This window comes from Sorex araneus, chromosome 1 (assembly GCF_027595985.1).
Source record: "Sorex araneus isolate mSorAra2 chromosome 1, mSorAra2.pri, whole genome shotgun sequence".
NCBI lineage: Eukaryota > Metazoa > Chordata > Mammalia > Eulipotyphla > Soricidae > Sorex > Sorex araneus.
In genome coordinates, this window is record NC_073302.1 from 249,845,424 (window position 1) to 249,860,578 (window position 15,155).

At 38.6% G+C, this 15,155-nt stretch overlaps 1 protein-coding gene across 1 annotated transcript in view; it reads left to right on the forward strand.

Annotated features, from left to right (window-relative positions):
• Positions 1 to 15,155, forward strand: part of VWA8 (von Willebrand factor A domain containing 8) — a 350,725-nt gene that overhangs the window by 96,271 nt on the left and 239,299 nt on the right. Inside the window, exons 13-14 of the mRNA XM_055137059.1 lie at positions 6,748 to 6,908; positions 10,178 to 10,291. Of these exons, the coding sequence (XP_054993034.1) occupies positions 6,748 to 6,908; positions 10,178 to 10,291 (275 nt within the window). The remainder of the gene's footprint in view (positions 1 to 6,747; positions 6,909 to 10,177; positions 10,292 to 15,155) is intronic.

The window sequence follows — 15,155 nt, forward strand, 5'->3', positions numbered from 1 at the left end:
TTAGGTATAGAATTATTATTAAGCATTTTAAAAATTTCAATGATTTATATATGTATGTATTGGTAATTTAATAGTTCTAGAGACTAACATTTAGGAGGGTTTTTGGGAGTGGCCAGTCTTAGTCACTGTGCTACTCCTAGAATTGTTGACTGAGAAACAGTGTTTATGAAGGGTAGCTGACAAGCACACCATGGGTGCGTTCTCGCATTAGCTCTGCAATACAGTCAAGGATTGATTCTGCCATGCCGGCCTTTCTGTGGAGTTTCTTCTACAGAAATTTGTTGTTACATTTGTCACAATAATATTCTTGATATTGTTAGGCTCCTTTACTTATTAGCCGTGTCCTTGATAGTGTGAGATACTTGGCTCCTTCCTACCTTGACACCTTCCTACCTGTAAAATGAGAGCAGTAATGTCACCTATTTATTAGGGTTTTTAGGATTGCACAAGTTAATTTATGCAAAGTCTTTGGTTGCTAGTAACCTCTCTGTAAGTATTAGTTGCTATAATTAGTGGTATTTCTGTCTTTAAGTTTGCAACACAATGTTCTTTAGATCAGTATTCTTTAGCCACTGGCATACAGGTATAAGAAGGTTGATAGAGCACTGCTTCATATGATGTTCTGATCTGCAGGGACACATTTTTCTTAATCTCCTTATTGAGAGCAGTGCTTTTGGGTGTCAATACTGTGCTTATTGTGACTTAAACAACCTTTAGAAAGTTTAAGGGCACACCTTAGGATCTTCTTCTAGTATGCATTGTTTATATTATCTTTACTTGATTTCATTGTCCCCTGTTTAATTTCTTTACTTTTAATTTTGTAATAAATATGTGCATACATGAGTGTATATATATATACACACATATACATATATGTTTTGCAAGCCAATTTAAATATTTTCTGAAATTCTTATGGGTTTATGTGTATTTTTTTAACCTTAGTGGGATCATACTCTGTATTCACTTTGACATTTTGACATTCTACTCTTGAAATAGTCAAAAGTTTGACCAGAGGGCCTGAGTGATAGTACAGAAGGTAAAGCATTTATCTTTCATTTGGTTGACTGGAGTTCAATCCTCGACACTCCATATAGTCACGCGAACTCTTCTTAAGTGATTTTTGAGTATAGAACCAGGAATAAACCTCAGAATTACTTGAGCATGGTGGGTGTGGCCCTTCCCCACCCCCTTACCCCTTCAAAAAAAAAAAACCAACCAAATTTTTCACTAGAAAAATTACATTTTCATTATGATGTAAAATTTTACATCCTTCTAATGCTCATAGTTATTTGTTCCAATTTACATATGTAATGCACTATAACATTTTCAGCTGCCTTTCTAGAGATGTTACACCTTGAAAAATTATTCTAGTCATGAACATTTTCAATTTTAGTCACTCAACATTTACAACACAAATAATTTGCAGTGAATACTGGCTTCTTCAAAAGAACTTCAGAAAAATTAGGTTTTCAAAACATTTAAGGTATATAATGGTTACAGAATTTAAATCTCATTCTCTGACACATTTTTTATACAGTTATGTTGCTCATTTTAATAGAACATTTTTATTTTCAGTAGAGTTTCTCCGTTGCAAATAAAAACAGCAAAAATCCAAAATGACACAGATCTTAAGAGATATATGGATGTTTTTCCAGGGATCTGAATGAAGGTGAGGTGTTGAAGGTTAGACAATAGTAGCTCTAAAGGAACTAGATTTCATGTCCTGTTATTTTAAAAAAAATTTAAGGAAACACAGAAAGAGGAAACGATTATGGCTCTATGATATCATTAGTGCTATTTTTACTTTTGTGAATTCAAAGTTTTCATGGATAGAAAAATTACATGCAGACTGTGAGCATTTCTCTTTCTTGATTTTTTTTATTAGAGTGTTTTCAAAATAATCATATGGAATAAGTATATTTTTAAATAGAAACATGTTTCTTTGGGGACCAGAGAGATAGTACACTGGGTAGGGTGCTTTCCTTGCACATGGCTGGCCTGGGTTTGATCCCTCGGATCCTACATGGTCAAAGTACGAGGACTATGTCAGGAGTGAACCCTGAGTGCAGAGCCAGGTGTGGCCCCAAAACAACAACAAAAAGTCACTTTCAGAATTTATGTGTAAGAGAAATAAGAATTATATATACATACATATGTATATAGTTATCAATACCCAGATACATGGTAATGTTAAGTGAAAGTATCAGAGCAGGCTTATGTTGCTAAAGGTCAATATAGTCTGAATAGTTAAAATGCTATTATTTTGTTTGTTTAGTTTTTCAGTGCTATGATTTCTTCTCGATTTTAATGATAACTTTTTGTTGAAACTAATTCACATCACTGACCCATTTAAGGTTAAAAAGTTTAAAGTTCTGTTAAGTAGGGTTGCTTATTATATTCAGTTGTACTGTGAAAGTTTAGCTTTATTTGGTGTCCTCGTACTTTGACACAGTTAAAAATAACTCATGTATTTGAAAATAATTTCTGCAGTGAAATGGTCTGCCTCTGAACTACACCCTCATAAAAATAATTTCTGGATACAGTTAATGTTATAGAAAGGGGCCATTTCTCTCTGGGGGAAAATAAATTTAATTATTTTTTTCCTCCCAGTACAAGCTTTTAATTATGAAAACTAACTTGTAATAAAGGGAATAGAAAAAAAAAAGGGAATGGTGTTTATTCTCTCAGGGTGGTTTTTTAAATGTAAATATATATGTGAAATGGCTTGCTTTTAGGATGGTAAAGAATAGGTGATAAAGCTCAGCTGAGCTAGTCTTCTATGAAATGTCAAATATTTTCTATTTTCAGTCTTGAAAGTTGAAGAAAGAGAGGCTATTTCTTGTCAGTGGTTATGACTAGTATTAACAGCATTGATCTGTTTCTTCTTGTTGGGTAGCAATAAACAATCGTTTCCTTTTGCTTCACTGAGTATAAGGGAGTATTGAAGTCCTTAGCTGGTAAAGGGAAACCCTACAATTCTGATGGTTTTTCATGATTGTAAGGTGTTTTCTTACTTGAATGAGGCAGGTAATGTGCCTACTCATTGTATTGAGCTAACAAGATAATGAACATTTTGAATCTTGACCAGATGAGGTAGTGCTGTTTTATATTATCATTGAATAAAGACTCAGAAGGTATAGGTATGGGAGAGAAAGAAATTTTCTCTGTTGGAATAAAAGAATACATTTCTTACCAGTGGCTATCCTTAGTTCTCTAAAAGATTCAACTTTTTTTTGTTCAAGTCAGTTTCTTCACCATTTCCTAGATCAGGGAGGGGAAAAAAAAAACCCAAAAACGAAAACTCAAGAATAAAACTGTTTCACCATATCACCTGTTTTTAATCTGACACTGGGATTTTCAGAATTAGCAGCAGTTCATTTCTTTGAAAATTTGGCATCAGTGAAATTCTCTTGGACACTAATAGGAATGTTTAAAGGATAAAAAAAGTTCTTTCCCTTTTTGTCATTTATTTAATTTTGGTTTGGGGACAATACACAGTGTTGCTCAGAGGCTACTCTTGGCTCAAACTTTACTACAAAGCAGTAACAATTAAAACAGCATGGTACTGGAACAAAGGCAGAGCCGTAGACCAATGGAACAGGGTGGAATATCCCTACACACAACCCCAAATGTATGACCATCTAATCTTTGATAAGGGAGCAAGAGATGTGAAGTGGAGCAAGGAAAGCCTCTTTAACAAATGGTGCTGGCACAACTGGACAACCACATGCAAAAAAATGGGTTTAGACCTTGACCTGACACCATGCACAAAAGTCAGATCAAAATGGATTAAAGACCTCAACATTAGACCACAAACCATAAGGTACATTGAAGACAAGGTCGGCGAAACCCTCCACGATATTGAAGATAAAGGTATCTTCAAAGGTGACACGGAACTAAGCAATCTAGTAAAAACAGAGATCAACAAATGGGACTACATTAAACTAAAAAGCTTCTGCACCGCAAGAGATACAGTGACCAGAATACAAAGACTATCCACAGAATGGGAAAGGATATTTACACAGTTCTTTCCCTTTTTGTCATTTATTTAATTTTGGTTTGGGGACAATACACAGTGTTGCTCAGAGGCTACTCTTGGCTCTGTGCTCAGGGGTCATTCTTGATAGTGCTTTGGGGGACCCTCGGGGTCCTTCCTGACAGTGCTTTGGGGGACCGTCTGTGGTGCTGGGGATTAATCCAAGGACAGCTACATGCAAGGCAAATGCCCTAACCCTTATAGTATCTCTTTGGCCCTATCCTTACATTTTTCACCATTTTATTTCATTTTGTAAAGCATTTTACATGTGATTGCACAATTTTAAAAAAATTCCTATTAGACTAAAGATGCATAACAGACAATTTTGAGTTAATTTTATGTCTCTTTTTAAAAAAAGTAGTATATTCTAATTGGGAGGCATATGAGAAATCACTGATATAATGTTTGAATAAAAATACCCCAAAATATGACAGGTGGTAAGCCTCATTTGGAATTTGCTGTCTTTAAGGCGCTAAGGCCTAAGCTTATTTTACCCCCACATTTCTGCTTGCTGTTTCTTGTACGTTTCCTTGATTTAGAACTACTGTGATAAAACATGCTTTCTATTGTTTTATTTTCTAAGTCAATATGTGATATAGTTCCATAGTGAATGTTTTTCTGGAATCATTAGTGGTGAGTTTTCACTTTAAATTCATGTTTTTAATAGTAACTTGAAAAAAGATGTATAGGAGCAAGAGAGATAATGCAGAGGTTAAGGCACTTGCTTCTCCTGTGACCACCCCAGTTCAGTTCTCATATGGCTCCCCTGGGCACTTCTGGGTATGGACTATAAACAAGACAAAAAAGGGTGTGTGTGTGTGTGTGTGTGTGTGTGTGTGTATTTTTGTGAAGACACACATGCACACACATACACACACTGGATTTCTTCACAAATGACTATGAAAATGACCCATTTTTATTTTGATTCACCCTATTTTCTTGCCAAGTAATCCATTTCCTATTTGGTAGCACAGCAGTGGGAATGAGCCCATCCTCATCATGAAATGTCTGAGTGAACTTTGAGGATGGTGATAGGTGATCGATTTAGTATTGGCTGCTGTAGCAGTCATAAGCAGATTAGGATGTTATGTTCATATAATTTGCAGAAAATTTAAAAATTGTATTGAAAAATTCAATTGATGAGTCAAGCCAAATTTTGATTTTATGTCCAAGCTGTAGAGCTATGGGAACTTGTTGAGTTTGAATGTCATTGTTTTCTCACATTCATTAAGTTATTTGGACTTCCTTTACAGTACTTCTATAATTGTGAGGATAGTAAATAATTAAAATTTACTTTTTAATCTTTATTTTAATACAGATTTCTTGCCATCATGATTAAAAGTAAATCCATTAATTTTCTGTCTGCTTAAAAACTTGGTTATGAGTATCAAAGGATTTACAAAAGACTTTTTTTTATAAAGTCAGCCATATAAGTTTTAATTTGTCAGATATAATTGATACAAAATTTTATCTGAAACTGATGACAAAAAGAAGCATAATATTTAACATACATAGAAGTAAGGAACCACATTTTTTTACAGTGATAAACTTTTTTAGACCATCATTATTAATAGTTTACTTAAATCTATAACCCTATTTTAGTGTTAGCACATTGTGTTTATGCTTTAAAATTTTGCTTATGCTTTTTGTCAATTCTGATACCTCAGTTTCTTGTTTAAATATGAATCTCAAGTTGGAGAGAGAGTACAGCGGTAAGGCACTTGTTTGGTTCAGTTCACTGCACCGGATATGGTCATCCCAAGCACCTGTAGGAGTGATCCCTGATCTTAGGGCCAGGAATAAGCCCAATTCATAGAGTCAGGAGTAATCCCTGAGCACTGCTGGGTATGGCCCTCCCAAACAAAACTACAAATAAATAAATAAATATGAGCCTCTGTGATGGTTCCTAGCCAACGTGCTTTTTTTTTTTTTCCTTTTTTGGTCACACCTGGCGATGCACAGGGGTTACTCCTGGCTTCTCACTCAGTCCGTACTCAGGGGACCATATGGGATGCTGGGAATCGAACCCGGGTCGCCCGCGTGCAAGGCAAAGCCCTACCCGTTGTGCTATTGCTCCAGCCCCCAGCATGGTTTTTTGTGGGGAATTCTCAACTGCTTGAAAATACACAGTACTTTTAAGCATCACGGCCTATTGAGTTCATTTGGCCCAGATCCTTTATTGTTTTATTTTGTTTATGTGCAAAACCTGGTGGTGCCTGGGGGCTTCTCCCAGTTCAGTGCTCCTGACCACGCACAGGAAGGCCATCGTGGTACCAGCAGTCAAACCTGTACCTCCACATGCAATTCATGTGCTCATCGCTGATTTTTCTCTCCCACCCTAGCCTCTAATTAAGGGAAACCATCCTTGTTGTTTCCTTGGAGAGTAAAGTATATGGATTAAATTCCACTGAAGTCAGTGGAAATATCTGATGTCTTCTGCATAGATACCAAATAAACATTTTTACAGACGGGAGGACATGATAAATTAAAAGGAGTATAAAAACCACTTACTGAGTAAGAGGTAAAACCCTCAAATGACCTCAAAAAGCTTCTGAATGTCTTCCTTTTCTGGGGATTAGAGATGACTTCCCGGCTGTATGGAATGTTGTATTCAGAGAGAGTTAACTGTGCAGCTCCATAGCTGTCATCCATGGCTTAAAAATGAATTTTGCATCTTTTTTTTTTTCCTGGCCGGTGGGAACTGGTTGTAGGACATGACGGCGCGCGACCTGCTCCAGCAGAGATACACTCTCCCGAATGGAGACACTGCCTGGCGGTCTTCTCCACTCGTGACTGCGGCCCTGGAAGGAAAGCTGGTCCTCCTGGATGGCATTCACCGGGTCAACGCAGGCACACTCGCCGTGCTGCAGAGGTTTGTATAGGTTCCACCCTCACCTCCCATACACCACAGAAACAGTAGATGTGGAACTCTGTCCATCATCTGATTTTCAAGTGGGTTGCATAGATCCTGAGAAACTATCATCGTACATTAAGATACAGAGCAGCAGATTTAAAAAAAAAATTGTAAGCACAGTAATAATACAGTAAAACTTCACATAACTAGCTCTTGTGGAGAATTAACTGCCATAGCAGAATTATGTGTGAGGAAAAAAAAAATAAAGGTTATGGGTCTGGAAAGTAGCACAGGGGTTACAGTGCTCGTTCTGTATGCGGTTGACCCCATTTTGATCCCTGGTACCATATATATGCTGAGCACTGCCAAGAGCGACCTCTGAGTACAAGAGGTAAGACCCGAGCACAGCGGGGTATTGCTGACTTTCCCCTCCCCAATCATGAGCTTATAAGTAGTGCTTTTGAAATATTTTATAGTTACTTGTTGAGATAAGCGATAAGTCAGTCATCCAACTAAAATTTCCAGTTTGTTAAAGTAAAATCCTTAGAGCGCAAAAAAATTTCTTATGAACCATCTAACTTATTGGTTGTTCTTATTAATTTTTTTTATTTTAGAGACTATAATTTCTCATAAAAATGTGTAATAGCTATCAACTTGTATTTTATATTGTCTGAAAGAGCTTGCTATAAACTGGAACATCATGTAAACATTGTTATTTCACTTTTGATGGGGAAACTATTCACACCAAGGGAAATTTTCTAGGATTAATGTTGAGCCATTTTTGCAAATGAATGATACAAAGTTTTTAATTATGTATTTATTTGTTCACATGCAGATATGTGGTTTTTATTTTTTAACTTTGACTCTGAGAAAAGTTTAAATAGAGAAATAATCCATACCTGAACTATTGAGAGTGTCTAGTACTTGGCAAGTTACAAATACCAAGTGTAATTATATATTCCAAGAACATTGTGTAAATCTCAAGTGGAGATTTACTTAAAATATTCACTTAAAAATATTTAACCATATTCTTTCCATAAATTTAACAGTATTTTCTGCCTCTGAATTGGCCAATGCAGACACAGACAAATAATAGTCTCTCCCCACCCCTTTTTTTTTGCTTTTGGGTCATACCTGGCGATGCACAGGGGTTACTAAGGAATTACTCCTGGCAGTGCTCAGGGGACCATATGGGATGCTGGGAATCGAACCCGGGTAAGCTGCGTGCAAGGCAAATACCCTACCTGCTGTGCTATCACTCCAGCCCTCCCCCTTCTTTTCTTGACAGCAGCCTGTTATACCTTCAGTCGTCATTAGCAGAATGCTCTGTGCCGGGCACTCTGCTGCTGGGTTTCTCTGACTTTCCTGTTTCCCATCAGGCCCCCCCACCCCAGGTCATTCCTGGTGATTCCTGTTCCTGCATGCCTAAAAGTTCGACACATAGGCTCCAATCTGTACGGTGATGCTGCAGGCCACAGGGGCTATTTCCAGTGGTGCTGGGGGAAGGACTGGGGCATTGAACCCAGCACCTCCTTATGCAATCCATGAGCCTCAGACATTTCAGCCACCTGCCACCCCTGCCCTGGAGGTGATATTTGACCACACCCAGTCCTGCCACTGCTGGCTCAGGGCTTAGGGGTCCATGTGATCCTGAGGCTCTGACATGGGGTTCCTGCATCCACTTTCAGCCCTTTGAGTTATCACCCTGACCTCCTGCCTTTGTATTTCAAATTATTTTATTATTTGTGATTTTGTTTTGCCAGGGTCACTCCAAGCAGTGCTTGGTGACCATGCAGTGGAGACTGACTTCAGGGCCTCATGCATGCCGGGCATGTGCTCTACCACTTGAGCCCTATCACTAAGCCACTTTTCAGATTCTTAAACCTGGACTGCCCACAGAGAGGTAGAGGCCATTCTTTATAATACTGATCTGGGGGCTAAGAAATACACAGAACTTGAAACACAAAACCTTGCATGTGGCTGACTCTGGTTCGGCCCCTGGCACCACATGGTCCCCCAGGCATCACTGAGTGCAATGCTGGAGGCCTTCCCGCGCTAGTGGGTGTGGTCCTGAGGAGTGCCCCCATCCCAGCACTGCTGGCTTGGCTGGAAAATCCCTGGCACCACATCTCTCCTCAGGTGCTTGCATTGAACCACGATCTCAGGTGGTCACAGGGGTCCCCGAAGCCCCCTGAGCACGACTTGGGAGATTATCCTTCACCACCCCCAAATATTAATCTGAGCTGTCAGGCTTCAAATCGAAGTTGGCAGCATGCAAAGGCAAGCGCCTTAAACCCTGTATTATCTTTCCAGGCCCTTCCTAGGAAATTCTAAAGTATAACTAAGACTGTGAACTGTAGTATGCCTCTGCCTTATGTTAGCTCTAGATTTTCATAGCAATACCATGCTTTTGGCACTATTGCTTTATTATTGCTTTAAGGTGAAGAGTTATCCTCTTCCATCCTTGTAACTTGAAAGATAGCATTGCTATTCATGCAGTGAATGCTTAAGTCATCATAATCCTTGGTATATGAAATACTATTAGCTATTTCATTGTAACTTTTTTTTTTTTTTAAATTTCAAATCCTCTGGGCTGGAGTGATAGCACAGCGGGTAGGGCGTTTGCCTTGCACACGGCCGACCTGGGTTTGATTCCTCCGTCCCTCTCAGAGAGCCCAGCAAGCTATTGAGAGTATCTCGCCTGCATGGCAGAGCCTGGCAGGCTACCCATGGCATATTCGATATGCCAAAAACAGTAACAACAAGTCTCACAATGCAGACGTTACTGGTGCCCGCTCGAGCAAATTGATGAACAACGGGATCACAAGTGACAAGTGATTTCACTTGATCTTAGCCAAAAGGCTGAGAATCGATGAGTGACAAGTGATTTCAAATCCTCTAATTACAAAAAGAGCATTATTATTTTAGTGCTGCTGTTTTTGTTTGTTTGTTTGTTTGTTTGTTTTTAGTTCTTTCATTAGATTCAGAAAAGTGCCAAGTCCTTTGTTAGTGTGTACCTCATGGCTGTCCTGGATCATTCATTCAGCTGTTTCTTTTTGTCTCCTTTCTTCCACATTCCATCTCCTTGTCCTCCTCCCTGTTCACATTTAGGGTCCATGACTCCTGCTCCCCAGTATGGAAAACTTAGGCTTTTCTCGCATATAACACCACCTGGCCAGCTTGAAATTTTAAAAGGTGTGTCAAACAAAATGGTAGGCTATATTGGAGGATGTAAAAGGTTCTAAAAAAGGACTTGTTTGTTTCTTGGCTCTCCCCTTTCCCACTAGGCTGATCCATGACCGAGAGCTAAGTCTCTATGATGGCTCAAGGCTGCTGAGAGAAGATAGATATTCTCGTTTGAAGGAGGAGCTGCAGCTGTCTGATGAGCAGTTACAGGAGAGGTAATTTTGGGATGCTTTGCTCATAGCCTCATTGTAGCAAGTGTGTTTTCCTTTTCTTTTTCTCAACTGGGCTCAAACCCAAGAATGTGGAACTTAATAAATCGGTGTACTGGGCATTGCTCATAGTTCGGCAAATGTCTTTAATAGGGGCTACTCCATAAGGTGCTTGGGGGCCAAAGCCCCCCCCTCTACACCCAGCAGTGCTGGGGATGTGCGTCAGTTCATGCCAGGGATGAAATCTTGGTTCATGGATGCTCGGCATGTGATCTTCCGGGTACTTGACCTATCTACCCAGGTCATTATTAAAACACTTCTTAAAACTTGAGGTTGCTATTCAACATGTCCTCTGCATCTGTAGCCTTACTTTCACATGAGAGTTAAAACACTTTATAATGACATTTTTTTTAAATGAGGTAATCCTTTTTATGCTGTCCTGCAAATTTATTTATTTATTTATTTATTTATTTATTTATTCTTTTATTGAATCACCATGTAGAAAAATACAAAGCTTTCAGGTTTAAGTCTCAGTTATACAATGCTCAAACACCCATCCCTTCACCAGTGCACACCACCAAGAATCACGTGCAAATTTATTTTTAACTGATTTACCAGTCTCCTTTCAGAGAACAGGCTTTATCTTTGATTAGGCATGCATACCCTGGAAGTGTTTGGTTATTACTTGGTTGTGCCACCAGTTCTGGCCTGTAGGCCCTTCATGGCTTATTGAAGAAATCCTCCCCGTGAATCAAAGAAGAGCTGCCTTGGGAGGTAGCTCTTTTTCTTGGGGGGAAGGGGGGTAGCTCTTTGGGTAGCCCTGCTTGTCACTTTCCTTCGGGCTTCAGCTGCTCCAGGAAGTGAATTTCCTAGGGACAGTCTCTAATTTCTTCCAGTCACTGACATTTTTAGGAATAAGCACACTTTCAGAAGCAGAGGAGCCTTGTGCATTGCTCTCCAGATTTGGTACACGGTGGTTAGTAGTACCTTTTTCTCAGTTTCCTACCTTCGTCACTATTACTTTTTGGGGGGAGTAGTGGAGGTGATGGGGAACTCATACCTGGCAACACTCAGGGATTTCTCCTGGCTCTGCACTCAAAGATCACTCCTGGTGAGACTTGGGGGACCATATGGGGTTGAACCTAGGTCTGCCACATGCAGTGCGAGTTCCTTACTCACTGCCCTATCACCACAGCCCCACTCTCCTACTATAGACCAGGCTCAGTTCTGTCTCCACTGTTACTCTGTCAGTGGGTGCAGGCCAGAGCACTAATTATTTTTGCTCACTTCATTTTCATTTTGCTTGAGTACTTTGTCATTGCTAGACATGCATGAAACTTGAGCCAGATAATTTTTCAAGGCTTTTATGAAGAATTCTGTCCTCTCACCTGTTCGGGACACTTTCACACTTCCCATTCTCCAGAACCTACACCCTTCATCTTGAGCTGTTTTTTGACTATTAATGTCTTTGTCACTAAACAGAATATTGTCATTATTATTTCTTGATTAATTTTTGTCAGAGGAATTATTTATTGATTTCTACTATAATAAAAGAAGGTTTAGCTCTCTTTTATTTTACTACTCTTTCTCCTACTACAAATACACGATTTCTATTGTCTCATTCTTTTTAGTTATGTAATATTTTTGTTTAAGAAGTTTTTCAGCATTTGCATTGTTATCACAATATACTGACTACACAGCATTCTGTAAATACAGTTTTCTTCTTCTTGGATGTTTTATTTTTTCATAACGTTAATAATTGCCTATATATGAATATAGATACAGTTGCAATCTCATTTCTATTTATTTATTTATTTATTTATTTAATTGACTCACCGTGAGAACAGTTACAAAGCTTTCAGGTTTAAGTTTCAGTCATAAAATGATTAAACACCGATCCCTTCACCAGTGCACATGTTCCACCACCAAGAACCCCAGTGTACCCCCCACCCCACCCCCCACCCTGCCTATGTGGCAGGTGATTTTCACTTTACTCTCTCTTTACTTTGATTACATTCAATTTTAGACAGAAAAACCCACTATTATTATTTGGAATTTTCCCCCAACAATCAGGCCTGCTGAAAAGGCATCATTAGATAATGTGTTTTCTATTGCTGATAATGAAGAGCATATGATGTTGCACGGCCGAGACAGCAACCACGTGGTTTTGGAATTCTGGTATTTTAGTAATTAAGTCCAGAGGCATTTCTACCAGCAGCAGCTATATTTTGAGATTGGTTTGTGTGCCTCTGGGATCATGGCCGTTCAGGAGCGGAGGAGCTGTTCGTGGGCCGTTGCTCGGGTTCTTGTCTGGGCGGGGAGCAGAGCCAGTTTCATCTATCCATTGTGAGATTTCCCGCATGCCCCATCACTGCACGCTCCTACCTCTCTGTCCAGTTGGTTCTGGAAGGTGGCAGTTGCCATGCTGCCATGGGGTAAAGGTCGAGGGACAAAAACCGTTTCCCTCCCGGGGCAACACGGGGCCATAGCTTAGTTCACAGTCCAGGAGCATTTCTGCTGGCAGCCGCTGCATTCTGAGATTGGTTTGTATGCCTCTCTGATCATGGCCGCTCAGAGTGGAGGAACCACTCCTGAGCATTTTTTTGTATATCAGGAAAGGTCAAGAGGCCTCGTGGTTTGAAGAAATAGTCCAGGTCCCCAAATACCGGAGCCATGTTTGTAGAAGCTCATGGTCACCAGGATTCCATCTGGAGAAGGCGGGGAGACTGCACCTACTCCATCTGGGCACCCCAGTGTTATCGGCTTGGTTTGGGGTCCAGAGCATTCTCCAGTGTTGTGGTGCCCGCCCGCTAGGATTCTTCACTATCTAATTTTTAAATGTTCAATCTCTGTAAATGAATTCTCAGGGAAGTCAGTGGAGTAAATAATTTTGTTTCTTTATATTTATCACTTTGTCCCCCTAAATATTCTGTTATCTAAATCTCCTCTCACTATATTTTGTAAACCCAAGCATTCTTTCAACTTTATCTTCTGTCAGTTTCATTTTTCTCTTACTGTATTCTGACTAGTCCTAATCTGGTTTTGTTCTTCATAATTCTAGTCTTTATGTCTTCCTAGATTTCTCTCTGTTCCACTAGCCTGTTTCCTTTAGTCTTTCTGTGTCTTTAATTACATAGATACTGCACCTTGAATGTTGAACTTCTAGTTTTCTTATATGTCTTGTGTTTTGACAGTTTGTTTTGACTTAATTGACTTTTCAGAGGCAATGGATTCTTTTTGCCATATGAAAGATAAAAGCTTTCTTTCTTATTGATATTCTTTTTTTTCTTAAATAAGTTTGAGGAAGTTTTTATTTATACATATAATACATGCAACACACCATTTACCTTTTCTTTTTAACCTGAGAAACATACAGTTTTGTGTTATTATAAGCTCTTTTTCTCTTTGTTAGACAACAGGTATGTTATATTATTTGTTCTGATGATATGTATTTTGGTGAATTTCTTCATGGTCTCCTTAAATTTTCTAGTTCATTTTTGGTTTTCTGACAAAAAAATACTTGTTCTCTTTGAAGATTATGTTAGGTAGGTGATAAGTGATTGGATTCTCCTTTGACTGCATAAATTTCAAGTTGACCATATTTCTTTTAAGGCTTTATTTAATGGATAAAGAATAGGCAGTGTGACTAAAAGGACTAGCACAACATAAAAAATAGGAAATGTGTATTTAGAAGAAAGTTAATTTATTTCGTTAGTTGTTCCAAAAAATAATTGACCCATTAAATTTAGCATGGATTTATCCTATATGCTGTCTGTATTTAATTCCCATTCTTGGCATTGAAACTGCAAATTTAAAACTCGTAAATCAAGAGGTCTGTTCTTTTTTGTATCTGTACCTAATCACAGAATCTAAGTTTTGTAAAGTGATTGTTCACCTGATAGTTTTTAAACAAACTCAGTTATTCTTTGTTTCCTTGTGGAATATTTTGAGTTAGAAAAGTCAAATGTAGAGTGAAAGGAAGGCATATTTAATAGTTTCTTTGCTTAAGATCTAGTTAGATAAATTTAGATATCTGTTTGGCTTTCAAACACAGTTTTCATATTTGTGTTGACCAGGTCTACCTGAGTTACTATAAGTGTCAGAAAAAATTGTTAGAAAGAACAGAATTTATTGTATCTTGTGTGTTCAAAGAAGGTAAAATACACAGTTGAGTATCAGAATATAATTGGAACCTAGGGCTTAAATATTATCAGGATTCTTTGTTCTGCTGTGTACGTCATCTCTTTGCTTCTGATGTCTTAATACCAGGCACATAGTAAACTGCTTTGAAGTTTTTGAATGAATACCCTAACCTAGGATAAATTCTAGGAAATTCTGGATAAAGGTAATTCTGCTGATCCAGTTATAGATAAATGACATTTTGAGTGGCACTGTTTCCTTTTACAAACCTACTAATTAGGACCATTTTGCCTTTCAATCGCAATTCTGATACCACAGCGTCTTAAAAGCTGCCAGCAGTGGGATACCACGCCTTTCAACTTCATAGTGTGAAACTTAATTTCTAAACAATTATATTTGTTCTTTGTATTCCAATCCTTCACCAAGATTATATATCTTGATGATTTCCAGAGTGCTCTGTGGGTTTCAGCATTCTTTGCAGATAATTACTTGACTAATATGCCCTTAGAATTGGTTTAAGAAATATTTGAGAGTTTCCTTCTGTTGTGTAAGGTACCAAGAATACTGTTAACAAGATGGTTAGAAATAGCTTGGTGGCCACACACCAGAGACACCATGCCTGCACTTCTCACAGGAAATAAGGCCCAAAATAGAACTGTTTCCTTTGATGAGAAAAACTTTGTTAGGGAAGGGGGAATACAAATACTGTGGGCTGCTAAATGTGTCCTTT